General features: G+C 40.7%; 2 protein-coding genes across 5 annotated transcripts; both read left to right on the forward strand.

Annotated features, from left to right (window-relative positions):
• The first annotated feature begins 1,433 nt into the window (after positions 1–1,433).
• On the forward strand, positions 1,434–3,641 carry LOC147137651 (glutathione-specific gamma-glutamylcyclotransferase 1-like). The gene is made up of 3 exons (XM_086049389.1): positions 1,434–1,774; positions 1,877–1,912; positions 3,011–3,641. The coding sequence occupies exons 1-3, from the start codon at positions 1,604–1,606 to the stop codon at positions 3,413–3,415; spliced, it is 612 nt and encodes a 203-aa protein (XP_085905515.1). The 5' UTR covers positions 1,434–1,603; the 3' UTR covers positions 3,416–3,641.
• A 9,131-nt stretch (positions 3,642–12,772) lies between these two features.
• LOC147137652 (rho-related GTP-binding protein RhoV-like) lies at positions 12,773–21,497 on the forward strand. Of its 4 annotated transcripts, none has more exons than XM_086049942.1 (4): positions 12,773–14,791; positions 20,330–20,498; positions 20,571–20,629; positions 20,714–21,497. In XM_086049942.1, exons 2-4 carry the CDS (start codon positions 20,330–20,332, stop codon positions 21,161–21,163), a joined length of 678 nt encoding a protein of 225 aa, XP_085906068.1. In that variant the 5' UTR covers positions 12,773–14,791; the 3' UTR covers positions 21,164–21,497. The 4 variants fall into 4 exon arrangements, with proteins under 4 accessions (XP_085906068.1, XP_085906070.1, XP_085906069.1 ...); XM_086049944.1 differs by having other exon boundaries at positions 20,342–20,498; XM_086049943.1 differs by having other exon boundaries at positions 12,773–14,787.
• Positions 21,498–21,840: the final 343 nt, after the last annotated feature.

The following is a 21,840-nucleotide window of genomic DNA, read 5'->3' on the forward strand; positions in this document are numbered from 1 at the left end:
ATGTCATGCTGATCAAAATGCATACCATCGGATCTCTGATGAATTGCCTTACTGTACACCCCACAACATTTTAGCATTAGGTCATCATTTAAATCTTTACATGTAAAATGGTACAATAAGTTGTCATATGCCAAGTATATTTCTATACATTTCAATCAGACTTTTATCACTGGCACATCTTTACTTTTTCTAACAAAGGAAAATGTGCGAAAAATTTGATCAGGGGTCTGAAATTCGCGTTCCAGGGGACATTTGCAAACCAATCAATGGAATGTGGGAGGAAAACCCTGAGTTCACCCAGCGATGTCTTCATACACCACTTGAGGGCACTAACTTTTAAACGAGTTTGAAAGAAAAAAAAGAGAGAAATCTTTTTTCATCCAAAACACAAGTCCTCAAATGTCTTGACATCCTTGAAAAGTAAAAGATATTGCAGGTGGCGCAGTGTCTCATAAATGATATCGATCGTTCTGCACCTGAACCGACCACACGAGCTTAAAAGAGCACAGCTACTGTAAAACACATCCTTGAAGTTTACCTGCCGCATATAGCATCCCTCAACTATGCATGACGTGCTCTAACACAAAGTTCACAAGAACACCAACACTTGTTTTATTTTATTTTATTTACATTTTAAAACAGTCCAGTTGCCACTCTAGATAAGATTACTCAACTTATTATTTACACTGCGTAATTAATTCCTGTTTAGTGTATGTTTTAATATATTTATATATTTAATATATCTAGATTTTGTTCAGGCACGGTGAACGACTGGTTGGCACGTCCGTCTCACAGTTCAGAGGTCGTGGGTTCGATCCCGGCTCCGGCGTCCCTGTGTGGAGTTTGCATGTTCTTCCCGTGCCTGCGTGGGTTTCCTCCGGGTACTCCGGTTTCCTCCCACATTCCAAAAACATGCATGGTAAGTTGATTGGACTGTCTAAATTGCCCCTAAGTGTGATTGTGAGTGCGGATGTTTGTCTCTGTGTGCCCTGCGATTGGCTGGCAACCAATTCAGGGTTTCCCCTGCCTACTGCCCAAAAGACAGCTGGGATAGGCTCCAGCACGCCCCGTGACCCTTGCGAGGATAAGCGGTATAGATAATGGATGGATGGATAGATTTTATTCTTGAAAACACAAACCTGGAGTATCTTCACCATACACTGACATTAAGACTTCCAAATTCCCATCCTGTCATAAAAGTTGCTCAATAAGACAAAAACAAAAATCATAACGAAAGAAATACTTGGGCTTTTCCTTTCACTTTTGTGAAGACTCATGTTTTGTTTTGTTTTGAGTGTGCATTGCAGGGAAAATGCATCAGGGCTTTCCATGTGGATGTTGACCGTCCCAACTCCCGCCCCCGTCGCACTCCCATTGGTCAGCTTCGCCTTACTGTGACGTCACACGAACAACAAATACACGTGTTCGCCCAAACCAAGCCTCGTTAAACCCCGCGGCAGGCTAATTTGAAGATCTTATAATTGCCTCCGATTTGTAGTTGCAGAATGTGTCTTTAGAAAGGAACTTTTGATTTTTAAAATACTTTGGCGAAAAAAACAAAAACCTGTTTGTTTGTTTGTGAAAAACTAAGCAGATAGCTGCAATGAAACCTTACGATCTCTCGCAATGGAAGGGAAGCCTGTGGGTTTTTGGTTATGGATCTTTAGTGTGGAAACCTGATTTTGTCTACCAAACGAGCAAAGTAGGCTACATCAAGGGCTACAAACGACGTTTCTGGCACGGAGATGACTTTTATCGAGGAGACGAGGAGAACGTGAGCGTTCCACACACATTTTTTTTTCACTCCATCACATTTGTCTGAAAATTGTTGCAACTTAATGTATACTCAGCCCAGATGTGCTCTATGTTTCCACAGCCAGGAAGAGTGGTGACACTGGTGGAGGACACCGAGGTAAGTGTCTTCGCACAGACACGGATATATACAACTGTAAATATATATACTATAAATAGCATGCAGAATAACGTGCCACATTCCCATTTAGCTCTAGGCACATGCTTGTCAGACACTCCGATGATCCCGCTGGTGTGTTGTACAACGAAGTGGCAACATGGAGAATATATCTTAATTAGTTTTGTACGAAACTATTATAATTGAGCTATCCTGTAGTTGGCATGGCACACTCGTAAATTCTTTCTTGACATGCTCACCAGAGCAGCAGTGCTATGTTGAAATTGTGAAATGAGGTCTCATGTCACATTCAAAGTTATACACACTAGTACAGTGTACAGTGTATTTGAACGTGAGACTGGAGTTGCAAAGATTTCCTATAGAAAGTATTCAAAATAACACCAACAAATATATATTGCATCAACATTGTGACCACTTATTTTACGTTTTAAAAAGTAATCATGCCATGTTGTGACTGACGTTGTCAGAGAGGTATTATTTCTCAATATGTTTATTATTGTGGTTGAAGTTTATATTATTATATATGATGTTGTAGCCAGTTAGTGTGTATATAAAACATTTTATTTAATGTAGTGGTGAGTGCTGATATTACAACTTAAAACACACCTTGCGTATTTGCAGCTCAGTTCGAGAGGGGATGATGCAATTGGGTTTTTTATTGTAATCTTTTATGGGAAAATAATGGAAAATGTAAAAATGAATGACAATAATAAATTGTATTTTATAGTCTTATCAAACCACATCCTATTGGGATTTAATTGCAACTTTTTCCAAATATAGAATTGAAAATTAGTCACTTTATTTTTATTGATTCAGCGGAATTTATTTGATTTATTAATTGACTCCTGTTAAAGCAACACATCTAAGGTATGGAGCGCACACTCGAAAGTTAGAGTAAGAAAAAAAAACAACCTTTGTGTTCAACAGCTGGTCGACTGCTATAAACCAATCATTTTGCCACTTTGCAAGCATCAGGGGTAGTTTAGTTTTTTTTTAATAATGTAGCTCAACAGTTATGTAAGCGGGTCGGCAATATTTTCCAGTTAATGATTAGTTCTTGTCCACTTCTCTCCCTTGCAGGCTTGTACATGGGGCGTGGCCTATGAAGTGTCAGATGCTCAGACAAAAGAGGCCTTTCAGCACCTCAACATGAGAGAAGTGATGATTGGAGGATACATCACAGAAATAGTGGATTTCATCCCTCGGGAGAAGGACGAGGACACCGTCCAGGCTCTCGTCTACATTGCCACGTCGGAAAGCCGCGCTTACCTGGGCCCCGCTTCGGACCAGGACATCGCCAACCAGATCGCCGTCTGTCAGGGCAAGACGGGCCACAACATCGAATATCTGTTCCGGCTTGCCGACTTCATGCGACTCTGCTGCCCGGAGGTGGAGGACAATCACCTCTTCTCCATCGAGGCTGCCGTTTTGAACATTTATCGTGACTGCGAAACACAAAACTCCCCCTTCCGGTGTTCTATCTAAAAGACACAATGCACTTTATGTTTTCATGTAGTTTAAATGGAACATGAATTGACAGTAGCAGATGTTATTACCTGAAATATATGCACTTAATTTTTATATTTTATTTTTGTTTCATGCATGTGATGCATTTTTTTACCTTACTAAATGTTTACATTTCCTGTTAACCATAAGCATTCATTGATTTGAATAATAAGCATGCCTTCATTAAATGCTGATTCAAATACTGCGTGGAATTCCCTATATGCTTCTGTTGACCTCATGCTCACAAATCACGTGGCTCAGGAATGTCCAGCTGCAGCCTTCTAGGAAATGCTGACTTCATCAGAGCTGCTAGGGAGCACTGTATAAGCAAACACAACTTGAAGGTAGACTGTGCATTCAGGATTTTGGACCACCTATGACCCTATATGTTGATAGGAAAAGGATTAAAAAAATACAGTAATGCATGTCGCAAGCAAAACGAACGTTAAGCAGAGTGAAGGTTTGCTGAGACTCATTCATGATCATTGGGGGCTCAACACACCGGAGGTTCACATCCTTTATCAAATCCAGGCTAAAGGCATGAATTAAACTTAGTTTCCCTTTAAGTGATATGGTGTAAAAGCCAGAGTGTAAAAAAAGGAAGCCTTGGAGACTTCTGCTTGTTCAGTGTGAGCTAAGCTAGAAGAGGAGGTGGTAGCACAGCTAGGGTTACTCCCCCCCTCATGGACTTTAATCACCAGGCCATAACTTGACTTGTGCACGTGTTGGACTGGGAATAAAAAGGAAGCAAAGAGAAAAAGTTGCACCCATAGATAAACACGGCTGCAGCATACAGTTTAGAACACAATTTCGGTAGCACATTGCTGTTTTCTGTGGAGTGCAAGTACAAGTAAGCCAAAGGTCGATTCTGCAAAGAAACCGATGTGCATACCGTACTCATGCACTGTTGAGAACACATGGAAAAAATTCTCAGTGTGTGCGGCTCTTTTTGATCGAACAAAAACAATCTCCTTGTCTTCCCAACCTGCATTGGTACAAAGACTACAAAACGTACTAGTAAGATGACTCAGAGAATTACCCATAATAATTTCTAAATTATTTTTGTTGTTGTTGCTGTTATCAACAAAAGTACGTGTACAAGAACACCAAAACTCGCTCATGGACTTTTTGTTACATTCACTTATCCCTTGCACATGGCTTGCCAACTGACATTAGAACATGCTTGCAAAATAAACCGCCTGACAAGAAGTTTAATTTTCATATACACACACAATGCCAGTCATGAGAAAATACCGAGATGTGCAAAGCTGTTATGGGCAAAAAGTGCAAACTTTGAAGAATGTTAGCATGAGAGCTACAATGTGTCACACAATTGCACATGATGTATCTAAAACGTGCTTTGCTGAGATCATTTGTTGTTGTCTCGCTCATCCCTTCAGTGGAACATGATAAGGAGAGAGAAAAAGACATAAAACGAGGGAGCACCATACTTGACATGACCTAACCAGCGGCCCCCAAAAAACAACCAAGCATTATTCTTTCTCATTTACCACCTGCATGCTAATGTGCACCAGACCTGAACCCTGATCCTTGACCGTGGCGTGGTCAGCAGAAGGCCAAAGTGCGTTAAAGAGTTAAAAAGTAGGTGATTGAGTTGCTAATGGGTTTCAACATCTTTAATGGATGAAGAGCTTTTCCCCTAATGGGTCAAAATGCAAGGTCACTAAAGTGCGTTATAGCACAGCCCACGTGCTCATGGAGACCACAAAGAGGGAGTTGAGTCAATTTATAGAGTGGTTGTTCCTATTTTAAAAATGTCTTAATCAGTACAACAGAAACAAGCTAATGTCGCCTTCCTGTTAGATCACACTTGAACACGCTACACTTGACACTACACTTACACTTGAACAGCTTTGCATTATCATTCAAGATCCCATCCATCATCGTGTCCATTGCTCTTGAATCCACTTATCGTCACTTGTGATTTGCGTTTGTAGACATGACTCATTCACACTGGCCTTCCTAATCCAATCAGTTTGTGCTTTGACTGCGTGTGAGTGAACCTGGGTTGAGAAAATGAAAGGCCCAGGCAAAGAGCAGCCTTGTGCTTCATTTGGCTACTCCTCCGTCTCTGAGGAATGACACTTCATTTTATCTCTCAAAACTCATTTAGCAATAAAACTGCCGCACAGAAACATGTCAGCCGATTCGGAGTTTTAAGTAAAACACATAAATGAACTACACTGTTCCTACTACGGGTTACTTTATATTGTTTTATGGACATGAATTTGACGAACATGTGGCATTCAATCGCATGAGGAGGACCATCAAGACCACCAGCATTTGTCATTTAGGGTTTTGTTGCATTTAGTAAAACACCAAACTAGAATGTCACCAAGCAGACATCCACCAAGGATGAATTGTTAACTATAATAACAAAAATGTGTTTGATTGGGCATCAGTATGTTTGCACTTGTTGGACCCCGTTGAATTGCACCATTCAACAAAAGGAAGAGGGCAGTGTTTCCATCCTTACAGCGTGGACTGGTTGCCAGTCAATTGCAGGGCGCATATAGACAAACAATCATTCACAATATGGTCAATTTAGAGTGTTCAATTCCCAACATTTATGTTTTAAGAACATGCTAAAAAATAAACCAAGTCTGGAAAATTGGATTTAAAATGTGAAAACAATTATTTTTCATTTAAAGTGGAAATCAACTCAAACCCATTTTTTTCAAGAATATGTTTCCAGCAGGCCTACTAGTTGAAACATGGCATTCTGATTAATATTTCACTTCTGAATATGAGTTAAGTAGCAAAATACACCCCTGTCTAGATATCCCAGGGGGCGGCCATTTTGTCACTTCTGTCCACTGAAAATGACATCACAACTGCTCACGGCTCAGGTTACGACAAATCACGGCTCGCCTGTTTTCTGAAGCTGATCCACGATTGGTCGGTACCTAAGCCCTGAGCAGTTGTGATGTCATTTAGAGTTGACAGAAGTGACAAAATGGCCGCCCCCGGAGATGGCTAAAAATGGGTGGATTAACTCTTATTCCACAAACGCAATATTTATCAGAATGCCTACTTTCAACTAGTGGGCTTGCATAGAACACCGTCCATCCATCCATTATCTGTACCGCATACAAGGTGTGTCAGAAAAGTTCTAGGACTGGTGTCTCAAGATATATTTAATAGAGAGCGAACCGATGTTCGAAATAAATTCAATTCAATTCAATTCAATTCAATTCAATTCAATTCAATTCAATTCAATTCAATCCTGTAGTGTTTTCCTTCGTTCAGTGCACGAGAAGCGGAGGTGTTGAATTGGTTCATTTGTTTGGGGGAATTACACTGTGAAAAGTCCCAGATTTTTTTTGCACTGCGTCAGAAATGGTGAGGATCAGTTGACGGTCAGTGCATGTTAAATGGAAATGAAACTGAAAATGAAACAAAATGCAGCTGTATTCATTGAAAAGGAGCTGGAATTATAGGAAAGGGGTTACTGGAATGTGTCGGAAATGTTGAGGATCATTTGATGGTCAGTGTCTTAAAAGAAAATGAAACGAAATTGAACACACATGCTTTTATAATCAAGGAATAGGAGGTGGAATTATAGGAAAGGGATTATTGTTTTACTTTCAGATTCACTATGACTATTTTGTTTGTGGACAGACTGACCCTTGGGGATATGAAAGTCTGAGTGTACGCTGATACAACAGGGGGGGGGGGGGGGGCATGGGAGCAGTGAGAACATTTTGCTTCAGTGGATGTTCAAATTAAAAGCATCTTCTTCAACGTGTTTTTAAAAAATGCAACAGTTTTTTTTCTGGGAATCAGAGACTGAATGACGCTGGTCAACAAAATGTTTTACAATTTTTTAAATCAGAGATGCAAGCAAACTTTTATAGATACAGTACATTTTTTGCGCTGATTCCCAATCTGCCCTCATTTGTTCTCATCAGGTTTTAATAATCCATTATCTGTACCGCTTCTCCTCACAAGGGTCGCGGGGCGTGCTGGAGCCTATCCCAGCTGTCTTTGGGCAGTAGGCGGGGGACACCCTGAACTGGTTGCCAGCCAATCGCAGGGCACACAGAGACAAACATCCGCACTCACAATCACACCTAGGGGCAATTTAGAGTATCCAATCAACTTACCATGCATGTTTTTGGAGTGTGGGAGGAAACCGGAGTGCCCGGAGAAAACCCACGCAGGCACGGGGAGAACATGCAAACTCCACACAGGGAGGCCGGAGCCGGGATCGAACCCACGACCTCTGAACTGTGAGGCGGACGTGCTAACCAGTCGACCACCGTGCCTCCGGTTTTAATAATATTATATAATATTAATATTTCTAATAATAATAATCATAATTATTATGAATTAAGGGTTGGGTTCAGCAACAGGTAGAATATTTTTATTAGCTGTAGTTTACAACACATGGTAAAATCCATATTGCGCAAGCTTTTATGGGTCACACTTAGAAACAAAAAATGAAAATATTATCCATTAATTCAAATGAATGATCCTCGGAGTTGCTCCGACGCTGTTGGTGTTTACGTTGCCGCTTCACACTAACAAGTGATGCAACTGGGTTGCCTGGCCAAACAACCTCTTTTTCTTTCTTTCCTTTCAAATGGGGAAAACTGTGTTCTAATGCAGATTTAAAACTATCAACAGGATGACTTGTCAAGTTATGAGGTTCAAGTCTAAGACAAGTCAAGTCACTTAGATACCAAGTCCCAAGTCTAAATTGGCAAGCAAGTCGCAAGTCCTTAAAATAGCAATGACTTGACTCGAGTCTCCCATCACTGGCAAATATCGTCAGTCAGTATACAACAAAACAAAGGAAAAAACTACCTTGCCGTTCCAATACTTTGTGGAGGGGGCTGTATCTGTGTCAAATCAGATCATATATGGTTCTAATTGGTTGGGATGAAGTCAAATATTATTGTATTTTGTTGATGTGAATTTAGTCGACTGGTTAGCACGTCCGCCTCACAGTTTAGAGGTCGTGGGTTCGATTCCGGCTCCGGCTTCCCTGTGTGGAGTTTGCATGTTCTCCCCGTGCCTGCGTGGGTTTTCTCCGGGTAATCCGGTTTCCTCCCACATTCCAAAAACATGCATGGTAAGTTGATTGGACTCTCTAAATTGCCCCTAGGTGTGATTGTGAGTGCGGATGTTTGTCTCTGTGTGCCCTGCGATTGGCTGGCAACCAATTCGGGGTGTCCGCCGCCTACTACCCGAAGACAGCTGGGATAGGCTCCAGCACGCCCCGCGACCCTTGTGAGGAGAAGCGGTATCAATAATGGATGGATGGATGATATTACTTTAAACCATTTCTTGAAAGTGGAAGTTATTGATAGATGTCTTTGATTTCATGTGACCAAATATGGGAGGTCTCTGTGTCTCTCCTGTTTGTACCACTTTGTCAGCCTGAATGAAAAGACCCTGGAGATTTCCTGTCATTTTTCTCTCAAGTGTTTTCTCCCAAGCAAGCGGAAAGCCACTCGGCGTTTCCCACACACTCGCAGACCTTTGGTATCAGTACTGCTCTGCAGCAGCTGCAGCAGCTTAGTTTCGGTCTCTAATTACACCAATGATTCACTCCTTTTTATAGTGAATTGGGTTTTAAAACATTTTGTTTAAAATCTGTTTGTCTGTTTGTTCCAGAAACAAATTCTGACTTAAAAAACAAAAACACATTTGAGGCATTTTCACAAACTCGGAATGTGATCTCACTACACAGTGTACCCATCCATGCATTTTCTGTACGGCTTCTCCTATTCTAGCTGCCTTTGAGCGAATGGCAGGGTAAAACCTGGTCTGGTTGCTAGACAGTCACAAGGCTCATCTCAACAAACATCCACACTCATGGACAATTTCGTGTACTCAATGAACCAACACACATTTTTTTGTGACGTGGGAGGAAGCCAAACTATGAAACAGATGCGCCAAAGCATTCGCTCTTTTTTATTGCCGTGTTAGTCACAAATATTTGAGGCTAACAATTGGCTCTGAAAGTTCTGTCCGGTAAAAAGTAATCCTTTTTGAGTGAGAAAATAGTCAAGAGGTGAGGCTAACTGCGATTAGAGCAAAGACAAAACAGAGATGCTTCAAAAGCTCAAATGGTCTGTCATTTTCACTGCAACTCTAAAACTATGATGACCTACATCCAGTGTCAACGCACTCACAAAAAAACGCCACGCCTTGTTTCTTCCACTTCAATTATACAGTATGTAGGAAACCACATGGCAGTCCATAGTACAATTCTCATGATGACGGCTGAGCTTTGATGACGGATACAAAAGGTATGCAACAGACAAAGACGTCTTAAGAGAATAAACAAAATGGGTGTGACGATTTACCTTCATTCAGGACATTGTTTTTAAAGGAGGGTTGGTTGTCTTGAGGGAAATAAAACTGTCCAACAACCTGCCAACAAACTCTCTTTAGTTCAACTGATCCTGAACTTGATCGGTACAGTATGTCCTCATACAGCATTTTAGTCACTTTGTTGTAGGTTTGTTTGACGCAACTTATAGATGGATTTTTATCAACTTAACAAATTTGAGTTTTCAGAATGACCACTGTTAGGAACAGACTGCATTACAAAAGCAGCTGCAAGGAGACCTAAAGTTGGAAATGCACTTGAAGCGCTGCAGTTCACCCGCATCGCATTTTTGGTGCAGCATATACAGTAGCATTGGCAGCACGGTGGTATGCACTCTTTGAATCTCTGAGTTTCAACCTGTGCTTGTGTGTTTTTTTTTCTCACAGCACTGTACTCCACTTTCACTCACACATTCCAAAACTTTAAATTGAGGACTATAACTTGTCCATAGTTGTCCGTGTCCATGGTTGCTTTCAAAGACAGCTATTTTTTTTAACCGTTCTCTAGTCATACGAGGAACCAGATTGAACACATGCAAGCATGCTAATTGTCAGTGTGAACGGGGCGGAGCTGGTGACTTGTTAACCCTGATCTAAAGAAGAACCTAACATGATATCAGCTTTGGCCTACATTCATGCAGACTTCTGGTATGACACAACTTATTTGGGCAGCAATAGTCTGCTCAGTATAACGTTCCCATTAAAACAAGGGATCGGAACATTTAGAGACAGACTCTCCCATTCCATTAAAAAAAAAAAAATCATATTTTAAAAAAGTCCGTTCCTGGGACCCGACTTGGCAACAAAGAAGGCAGAGCTTTTGCTGTCTGGGCCCCAAAGCTGTGGAAAGATCTGGGAGAACTCAGGCAGACAAACATAGCGTCTGCTATTAAATCTATTCATAAGACTCACTTTTATTGTACAGCCTTCTCTTGATGGTATTATAATTATTATTGCAGTTTATTGTATTTATTTAATTATATTCACTTATTCATTTTCCCTTGTAGCTTACTATGTTTGTATAAACGTCTCATTAGTTGTATTCTGTTTATTTAGTTATTTTTATTATTGTGAAGCACATTCGAACTTGTTTCCAAAGTTGCTATACAAATAAAGTTAGTAGTAGTAGTAGACCCTAAAAATATGTATTTTATTGTACTAATTGCAATGTGTACATTGCTGACTGGGACCCAACAAAATGAATAAGAACATCAATCCGTATTTGCTCATTATACAAAGCTAAAATCATCCAATGGATCAAAGATCATATACTGTATTTATAATGATAATTAACATTGCTTGGGACACTTGTTCCAACTTGTCCTTTTAAAAGAACAGGGGGAAAAAAAGTGTTTTATTTGGGAACGCACCCACACAGGACAGTTTTAAGAACATTTTAATTGAGTGTTTAATCAATCCCTTTACGTAATTTGGATGCATATTGACAGGGTCCAAGTCATATGGCACATTCTACGAAGGATGCATGCATGACAGTTGTGGAGCAGGACTGTTGCATATCCCACGAGTCAAAAGGACAGACCCCCTGCGGTGCTCTCTGGAGGGTAAAGTAGGATTAGTCCTGCCGCCTCTGGACTCCTGCCGGGGTTTAATGGAGCAGGAGTGACTGAATTGATGAGGATGCTTGTTTGGTGGCCAACAAAGGCCTCAAAACACTTTTGCATTACTTAGAAATTGGGACAGGTTGGTTTACCCTAAGCTGGTTCCCATCCAAATGATATAAATACTGGTTATGAAATGAATTCCTGTTAACTGCAAATGCGCTGATCCAACAAAAAAAGGCAAGGCAGTATGTACCCCGATTTACATGATTACGTTCCTATCACAAATGTGGTTTATTTGCTTTCCTGGATACAAGTCAAACATGCATTGGTGGTATAAAACAAAGGAGGAGACTCACTGATGCATGATCAGCCACGTTTACACATCTCAGAAGTCTAGTAAAAAGTTGAAAGTTTTGTTTGGGTTTGGGAAAAGTTTCACAAAAACACAGTCAAAACCATTTTTGTGCACACAGACCTGAAAAACCTGAAATTGCTGTAATATGCATGAGTTAACCAAAACTAACAAAATAAGACAACTAACTAAAACTAAAATGGAAAACTAATTTTTGTTAATGAAATAAAAATGTTACATTTTACAGTAGAGTTATATGCTTACTCATAATATTTTTGTATTACTATTAAAGTTACAGAGTCTAGAAACGTGTTACAATCCCAGCTGTCACCACCAACAATACTGGATTACTCTCAACATCAGTATCATCTAATCTAACTCATTATATGATCAATGAAATAATCCAATGTCACATTCTTCACAAATTCTCACCATATTAAACACAATGCAAAACATTTGCAAGATGCTTTTATTAAATTTAGTGTAGCTTATAAGTGAAATTTCAGTGGAATTGTCATTGTAGCTTTATAAACGCTATGCTCATTGAGGGCAGAGGGACAACTGTTGAATAGGAATATAGACCTCATTATACTGTAATTTTGTGCACTATATGAGGAATTACAATTAACTGAGACTAAAAAGTAATTTAAGCAGAGGTGGGTATTCCATCAGACCGACGGACCGGTCCGTCGGTCTGTCACTGTTGGACGCCGGGTTTGCTGATGATTAATGAATGACGGGGCACCATTTAAAAATGACGGACTGATGAATGGAAGTGGAGTTTCATCCATCAGTGTACCGTATTTTCCGGACTATAAACTGCTACTTTTTTCCTAGGTTTTGAATCATGCGGCTTATATAAAGATGCAGCTATTCTGTGGATTTTTCTTCCACCGCCAGGGGCAGTCAAACCGGAATTACAATACGATACAATACAATTGCCATTAATAGGATGTGACTGCAGGTGGAGGAGTTCAACAGGCGAGGGCGCTATGCACTAGGTTATGCAATAGGCGTTGCATTGGGTGGTATGCAGAAGTAGAGCAATAAAAAGGTGGACATTAACTGAAAAACTGGAGTAGCAGCGGCCAGTGTAATGAAGATAAGTACTTTATTTTCTCTTGGTTCTATTCCGTTTTAATCAGCAAAGTTGCTGCCTTGTTAAAAGGCACCGTTAGGAAAGAATCTGTTCAGGTATACATGTACATTTACAATTCAAAATCGTTATGTAAATGCAGTAAATATATAGTTATTTAACATAGATAGATGTGTCTTGTATATGTTTTATTCATTTATTTTTTTTAAATAGAGTGGGTGCAGATTATATAAAGGTGTGGTTTATAATTTGGAAAATACGGTAATGTCACTAACCACGTCCGTCAGTGACTGCAAATCCGATACTGACGGACACCCGTTTTTCTGACGTTTTCTTGGAGACCGTCTGACGGATCAATGAACTTCTGACGGGCAAACTGACGGACTTCTCTAACGGACGGACGGACAATCGATTACATTTCAGTTCGTCTCGAAAAATGATGGACTGACGAATGACGGCCAGGTGCCCTGGCCGCTGGCGGAGACGAATGACGGACCAACAAATTTTAGTAAGATACTCACTTCTGCTTAAAATGAGTAAGTAAATTATTATTCTACACAGTCGTTAATATTGTAAGGCAACGTATTGCTTTCAAATTCAGCTAACTATCCATCGCAATGCCCAGTATGGCACAGCGTGGTCTGCCAAATTCCCAAACACACTAAAGGAGGATTGCACCTGCACGAAAACCATGATTGTTTTTTTTCACCCAAGCGCACGTGTGCTGTCTACAAAAAATATCGCTCTTGGTATTAAGTTACTGCGACTTGTGACACGCTTAGTAAGAAATTAAGTAATGCAGTCAGTGCTATATATAATACAATGGCCTGGTTGTGTTTATTGTTTGTACATTTGTACTATAATGTAATCATTTATTTAAATAGCACAAGCTTTATTTGCTGATTTCAAAGCTCATCCGCGGGCTGGAGGAAATGAATGTTCAGGCTGGAAAAGCGGGCAACAGCAGCATGTACGTATAACAGCCCGGCCTGCCAGGAAATTGCCACAAAATCCAGATTACCACTTTGGGCCTGAGTTCAATCAAGTATGAAAACCAAAAGTACTGACATTGTGTGCTTTAAATGTGGACGAAAAAGATACAAAGCAAGAAGAATGTCAAAGTAAACAATAGACAGTTGTGTAGTTCGTGCAAGAATACGATCCTGAATCCATTCAGTGCCATATTCACCACATCAAAATGACACTGCTGCTGATGCCTCATGCTCAATGCTATTTTTGGTTAGCAAATTTTGTTTTGTTTTTATCCATGATATCTGTTCCGTTGTCAGATCTAATACTTTCCCTTAAGGGGACTTTATTTATTTCACAAATTTTCAGTTTCATGTTTCAAGATAAAAAGGCAAAGGTGCAATCATGTAGCCATAAAGTGTCACTTTATTAGGTCCACTATGTTAAGGTGGGGAAATTAGTTCGGAGTACTACCCAACAGACCACATCATGCCAGATGTTTTAACAAAATCGGCAACAAGATTCACTTGTAAGTTGAATACAAGTTCTTAGTGACGGTATTAAGATACGTGCTCTCAAATAGTTATACAGAGTGTTGCTATTGCGCGCATATTTGTTACATAAACGGCAGTCTTATACGGTGTGTTGCTACTGTATTGCTTGCATATTGTTACATAAACAGCGTTCTTTTGATTCTTTGTTGCTTTGTAATAAACTTCGTCCTTCTTCCAGTGACAGACGTGGCAGGTCATGCATAGGTATACCTCTGCCATTAAAACAACATATTATCTGTTTGTTTATCCTGAAAATACCCGGCCAGCAATGCCAATGTTAGGTTAAGCAGAATAATGCAAGGAACCTCACCTGCATGTCCAACCTATTGGAATCTTCCACTATGCTGCCAGCGGCCAATGCCAAGCTCTTCCTCTACTAACATGATGACTTATAAGGAGCACGGTGTTTGGGCTACATCTTAAGGCATCGCAGAAAGTTAGGAGAAGAAGTGCAAGTAGGTATGTTTTTGAGTTTTCAGTTGAATAGTTTTGATGTTATAGAGAAAAATTATTTGGGGTTCTCTGTATGTTTTTCTTGAAAAGCAGAAAACCATTGTTCTTTGCAGTGTGACCGTTTTGTCATTTCTATCTACATTATACAGGAATAATCTGTCTGGTCGGTGACAATCTATCAGTATGGGGGGATGTTGACTTTTCCTATAATAAGAGCAGGTTAAAACGTAGATGATGGAGATGGAGGTTTATCCAAACACATAGGTCATGCAATTGTCACGCAATGCCTCCATCCATCCATCCATTTTCTATACTGCTTATCCAGTTCAGGGTCATGTGGAAGCTGGAGCTTGAGGCGGGGTGAATGAAGCCTGAATGGATCACCAGTCAGTCGTGGGGCACATGTCACGCAATGTATAAAGGGCAATTAAAGGAGGCGACCGCAAGCACTCCAGTTAATCCATCACGGTGTCTATGTAGAATTCAAGCAAGCAGGTCGAGCCCTTTGACCCCATGACTGTAAACAATGGCAGATGAGATTAGGTTAAACATGTGCACAGCAAGTGGCAGTACCCCAGCCACGACCCTGAAGTCACACCTAAGGTCCTGGAAGGACCATTGTCAAAGCACGGTGTCTCCGTGTGATGGAAGCGCCAACACTCTGTAATCCCCCAGCCCTTGAGAGGCCAGCGAATATCTACTTAAAGCGACATTAAGGGGGAGATGTTATGCAAATGGGGGCTTGATCACTTCATCTCTGTGCCAGCCACTTGTTTTGTGTGCTGTCTGCCATGTTGATCTCAGGCTTAGGGTGGGGCTTAATCTTTTAACACCTATCTGACAGATTTCTCCATTGTTGTCAGATTTGTTATGAGACCATGTTTGCTTCTAACAATTCAAACCACACACAGCAACCAATTCAATTTTATATATAGTATTTACATACACATGTTAAATTTAAAGTGGAAGTCAACCCAAACATTTTTTTCACGAATATGTTCTATGCGAGCCCACTAGTTGAAGGCATTCTGATTAATATTGTGTTTGTGGAATAAGAGTAAATCCACTCATTCTTAGGCATCTCTAGGGGCAGCCATTTTGTCACTTCTGTCAACTGAAAATGACATCACAGCTACTCAGGGCTCAGGTAGTGACCAATCATAGCTGACCTGTTTTCTGAAGCTGAGCCGTGATTGGTCGTTATCTGAACAGAAATTAGTCAACAGAAATGACAAAATGGCCGGCCCCTGACATGGCTAGAAATTAGTGGATTAACTCTTATTCCACAAACACAATATTTATCAGAATGCCGTGTTTCAACTAGAGGGCATGCTGGGAACATATTCTTGAAAAAAATGTGTTTGGGTTGATTTCCTCTTTAATTCACAGGAAACATTTGGTATTGTAGGAGGGATGTTTTACATACAGGGGGTATCTTCCTAAAATGGAAGACCTTAAACAAAATCCAACCCTCTAAAGCCATCTCGGGGGGAGGCCATTTTGCCACTTGCTGTCAACTGAAAGTGACATCACAGTTGCTCGGGGCTCTGCTGACGACCATTCAAGGCTCATCTTCAGAAAACAAGTGAGCTGAGATTGGTCGTTACCTGAGCCCTGAGCAACTGTGATGTCATTTTCAGTTGACAGAAGTAATAAAATGGCTGCCCCCTGAGATGGCTAAAAACAGTTGGATTTTGTTGCTTAAATCATATTCCACAAACGCAATATTAATTAGAATGCCTTGTTTCAACTAGTGGTCCTGCATAGAACATATTCTTGAAAAAAAATGTTTGGGTTGACTACCGCTTTGATTAAGAACATTGCCTCTTTTAATCTGTCAGCATACATTTCTACAACATAGCTACACTGCATGGAGAGCGTGCAAATGCTTATAGACAACAAAATCATTTACATTAAGGGATGGGCAGTCAGCTAGCTGCAGACACTGATTGGTGCACTGCTGACATCTGCTGTAAGGGACATGCAAAGCTTCCCAACGCAGCAAGAAAAACAGGTGACTGGTTCATAGCCATGGGAATAAGACACAACAAGGTAAATCATACATTGTATGGGCCTCTGCAACTAGTTTTCACGTTCTCCTTTATTTCTCACCGGTTTCCGCTTTTATAGTTAGAATACTGTACAGCTACAGCACCAGGACAACCCACTTCTTCCTTGACAACAATGATATGTTGTTTGTGGTTACATTTAAAAAAATAATACAACACAGTATTTTTAACACCTCAAAAAGTTGTTACCCAATAAGAACACCAGCGGTCACAGTTTTTCCATTTCCACTGAATTGGAATATTCATTGTATCAATTGCCTGGTGTGCGGATGTCAGTTGTTGAGTGTATTTTAGTTTTGCTTTTGTCCATTTCAGTTGTGTTTGGCTGCATCATTGCGAGTCAAAAGTCAAGTCATACACTCATGCTCGGACACAAGATTATTCGCACATTAACCACTTTGCACTCAGTATCAGTGATCAATTAGTAACATGTTCACAATTACATCGTTTTTTAATGGTCCCAAAACAGTCTGTAAAATGTAGTACTTTGCCTTCTCAATTAAACACATAATTGCATAAAGCTTACTTCGTGTTTGACTAGCTAACGATCAGAAGTGTCAATTCCATCTCCAGAAAGTAGCCACAGGTACTTCGACTCAACCGGCAGGTAAATGAGCTCCCTGAGTAGAAGCACCTGTGGCTAAAGCCAAGCTGTGGCTGGGTTTGGATTTGACACCTCTACTAACGATTAGCTATAGATGAGGTACAGTGTGAAGCGCTTTGAGTACCAAAGGTAGAAAATCGCTATACAAGCGACAGCTAAACTTCAACGTTAACATATAGTTAACCTGTCTTTGTAGGTTTTATAGAGATGGATAATGTCAGATGCCGTAGCTATGTCTCTCATCTGTGAGTTGCAAAACTTGCATGTTACCATTCTCTTTTCCCAGATTTGATGAAAAACATGATCCCCGAATCCAAATCGAATAATCTTCAGAGCTCACTCCTGCATGCTTCGTGATGTGGGCTTTGTATCCCACATCATAGAGCATAACGGTGGGTTGTCAGCTTTGTCAGTTGACTGACAAGATTTTGCTAAGCAAGTCCCAAGTCCTGAAATTGGTTATTTAAGTCTGACTCCAGTCATGTGACTCAGTCCCCCTCATAGCATGTTATGGGGGGAAAGAGGTCTCTAGGGGTGTGCTGATTGCGGTGGTAGGGGTTATTTCCTGTGTTGGACTTTTACCTTGACTGAAGGAACAGCATTGTAAGCAACAGCTGGCAGGGGGGGCGGCCCAAGGGAGCCGAGCTGGCAACATGATGGGCATCAGGGGACCCAGATGTTGCCCTCCTCCCTCAAAAGTGTGTAACACCACAGGTGGTGGGAAAGAGTGGGAGAGAAAGGGGCAAGAGAAGGATTGAGTTTGAAACAACGGCAAACAGGAAGCTGAGACCTTACAACACAATGCACACACAGTTTCCTGCAGGAATAGACAGATAAGGGACAACACTTTGTTTTAAAGTCATATTTTCAGCCCCAAACGTTTCCCGCTGCTGCTCTAAATCCACATTTTACAATGCATGTACAATTCTCCTCGACGAAACGACAAGTTAGTTATGCATCAAGAAGAAACAGTGACACTACACATAAGACAAAGCAGTGGAACCTCAAATGTTCCAAGAGTAGTTGTGACATATTTTCCCTTAGAATCAATCAGCTCCAGTGTTAATTAATTACTATCATAAAAAATGTATTTATGTTAGAGGGAAAAGTTTTTAAACTTTCAACATTCTTAAAGACCCTCCAGTGGTCTCAAACTGACGGCTCGGGGCCCATTTGGGGGCGGCAGTATGATATTTTGCAGCCTGACATCAAAGTTTAATATTAGTGCGGCCCCCACCTTTTTTGCCATGTTGTGGCAATGGGCATTTTTCGTTTGTATGACTTTTTTAGTTGATTTTTGTTAACCATTTATGGGTTATCATAGCTCAGGCTCATGCATACATTAAAAAGTCTGACTTGACAGTAATGTGTGTACCAGTGCTTCGGGCTGGCAAGGCCAATTTAGAGCGCCTCATTGTCAACACTCTGTGTGCACACGTCACGGAGAGAAGGAAGAAGAGCAAGGGAGGGGGAAAGTCTGACATCCAGCATATGGACAGGCGCATGGCTGTTTAGAGCGCCTGGTTGTCACGGCGTGGAATAGCCCTGTGACCATCCAGTGGGATACATTCCAGCTACTGGAGACTTTAAGTAGATATATTTTCATGGCTCAAACATGTACTGTAGTTATGTGTAGGCTGACGAAAGATGCTAAATGAAGTAGCTTCCATTTTTCCAGGTCGTAGTAGATTTATTTGATTGACAATTGAGAGATGAACAGGGCTTGGTTTCAGCACATTCAGCGGACATGTCTATTAATGTTCAAGACCGCTCTTGATAATGATTTTCAGAGGGAAAATGCATTCACGCAACTTTGTGATGTGCAGTGAACCCTGCTATTTGCAGCAGATAGGGACAGAGCCCAGCCACAAATAGCAAAATCTGCAAGTAACTGAAATCCATTCATAAAGGTTTGGAAGTGCCTATAGATGCTCCAAGTTGGTGGCTGAGGGCCACTTTTGTTTAAATGAAGCCCTTCTACCTACTTCAAATTGTTTCCTTGTCAAGATGCACCATGCTCGTTGGTGAATGTCTTTTGACAATACTATACTGTACTGTACTGTTCCGTACTGTCCTTAAACCAGAGCAACACTTCCCTCTGTGGGCCATAACTGACATTGCATTATGGAAGTATGTAAAGCCAAATGTCCTTTTCTTTGTTTTTTTGTTTTGTTGTTGTTGTTGTTGTTGTCGTCGTTTTGCATTACTGTATTTGTTGTTCTACTAAATCATCCTCCATTGTACTTATTTATTTATCTATTTATCTATTTATTTATTTATTTATTTTTAGTTTGTTTATGTTTCATTTTCTGTTTGTTTATTTTTGTGATTATACAGTGAGGAAAATTATCTTGAAAGTGATCTAAGGACCACATTAAAAGATGTATTTGACCAACTGGGCTTTCTAGTTGAAATTAAAGCAAGAGTAAACAATTTCTTTGCATTGTTTTTTTTTGTTCTATTCAATAAACCTTCATATTATTTGTTTGTTTTTGTGTATTTACTCATCCATCCATCTTCTGCTTATCCTCACTTGGGTCACATTTGTGCTGGCTTATTTATTGATTTACTTATTGTATCATGTGGAAAATGCTAAAAAGAAACAGCTGAGAACCACAGCAAACGGTGAAAGTGGGTGGGACTATGCAAATGAGCAGCAAACGGAACCGGACAGTGACTGTTGGGCATCACTAATGTGATTGGCTGCTTTTGTTCTTTTGAACTAGAAGTGTCCCTCTTCCTTTTTGGGGGGGATTGGGGGGCACCCACAGGCAGAAGACCTCTTCATTACAGTAATGTGACCATGCAATGTGGACTCTTGAGTGGTGTGGCATGCCGATAATGTGTGGAATATAGAAAGAAATTAAACAGATGGCACTACAGGCTCCTCAGAGGCATGAGAAGGCCGGCTGGCCGAGGGAAGAATTGAGCTGCCTCCTGGTCGGGGATGGAGCTGTGGGGAAGACAAGCATGATCATCAGCTACATCTTCAATGGGTACAACAGCGAGTACAGGCAGACGGCTTTCGATGTGTTTACTGGTAGGACAAGATTATTTGAACAAAAAGGTAATCATGGAGCACAACTGATATTTAATGTTTATTAATTCACAGGTTTGGTTTATGTGAATGGAGTGCAAACACGACTTAAACTGATTGATACAGCTGGACAGGTAAATACCTCACATGGTGCTTGTAAAATGTCTTCCAAAATGGTATGTGAATTTGTTTGTTGTATGTTGAATTTGTTTCAACAGGATGAGTTTGGCCATCTTCGCTCTCTATGCTATGCCCACGTGGACGTCTTCGTCCTATGTTTCAGCCTGGTCAATCCCGTCTCTTTTGACAACATCACGTCCAAGTGGATCCCACAGATCCGTGCACGGAACCCCACCTCTCCCATCATCCTGGTGGGTACCCAGTGTGACCTTTGCCATAATGCGGACATCCTCGTTCACCTGGCCCAGCGGCGTGCCAAACCGGTGGCACCGGGCCAGGCCAAGGGGCTGGCACGCAGGATTCGAGCTTTTGGCTACATGGAGTGTTCGGCTCTGACCCAGCACCGCCTCAAAGATGTGTTTGACTGCGCCATCTTTGCTGCAATGAAGCATAAGCGCAACGGTGCAAAAAACAAAACGCGCAGTCTGTTTAAATGCTTAAAGACTTTTTGGGAATGTGGATGGAGAAGAATCTTCAATTTAATGTGAGAAGATTGGCGGCTCTGTCTAGGACTGGAGTGACAAACCTTGTTTGTTGTTTTGTATATTGTGTATATTCTGAACATTGGCTTGGCTTTTGTTTGTTTTTTTAATTGTATGGCGGTCCTGATCTCTCTGCACATGATTGACCACGAACCATGGGTTCCCTACCTCTGATTTATGAGATAGACAAATCAAAATGGACATCATGAGGCCACGTATTACTTTTTTCTTCTTTCTTGTTTTTTTCAACTCCTGTATTGTTCTTTGCTATTTTTGTCATTCATGTTTTTGCATATGTGTTGAAATATATAGTAAATGCATTACAGAGCAGCACGCTGTACTTTGCACATTGTACTTTTTTTCTCGCTAACAGAACAAGTGGCGTGACAAGAAAATGGAGGGAAAGCAGCACCAAGCAAGTGTTATTTGGAACAAATGGTCACCTGCTGACACTTTGAAGTGCTTGTTTGCAAGACAAAGGCCATTTAAAGTCGACCTCTGTTGGAAAGAATAGGTTGGGGGATGTCTACCAGTTCATTTTAATCTGTCACAGTCATTGAAATACTTGGAGATTCAATTTAATTACTATAGTAACTCCCAATACTTTTTTTCGCCCATATTATTATATTGTCTAAATCACAGGTGTCAGGCTCAAGGCTTTAACACATTTTAAGGGGTGCCAA

This window comes from Filicampus tigris, chromosome 13 (assembly GCF_054856515.1).
Source record: "Filicampus tigris isolate MCC_2025a chromosome 13, RoL_Ftig_1.0, whole genome shotgun sequence".
Lineage (NCBI taxonomy): Eukaryota > Metazoa > Chordata > Actinopteri > Syngnathiformes > Syngnathidae > Filicampus > Filicampus tigris.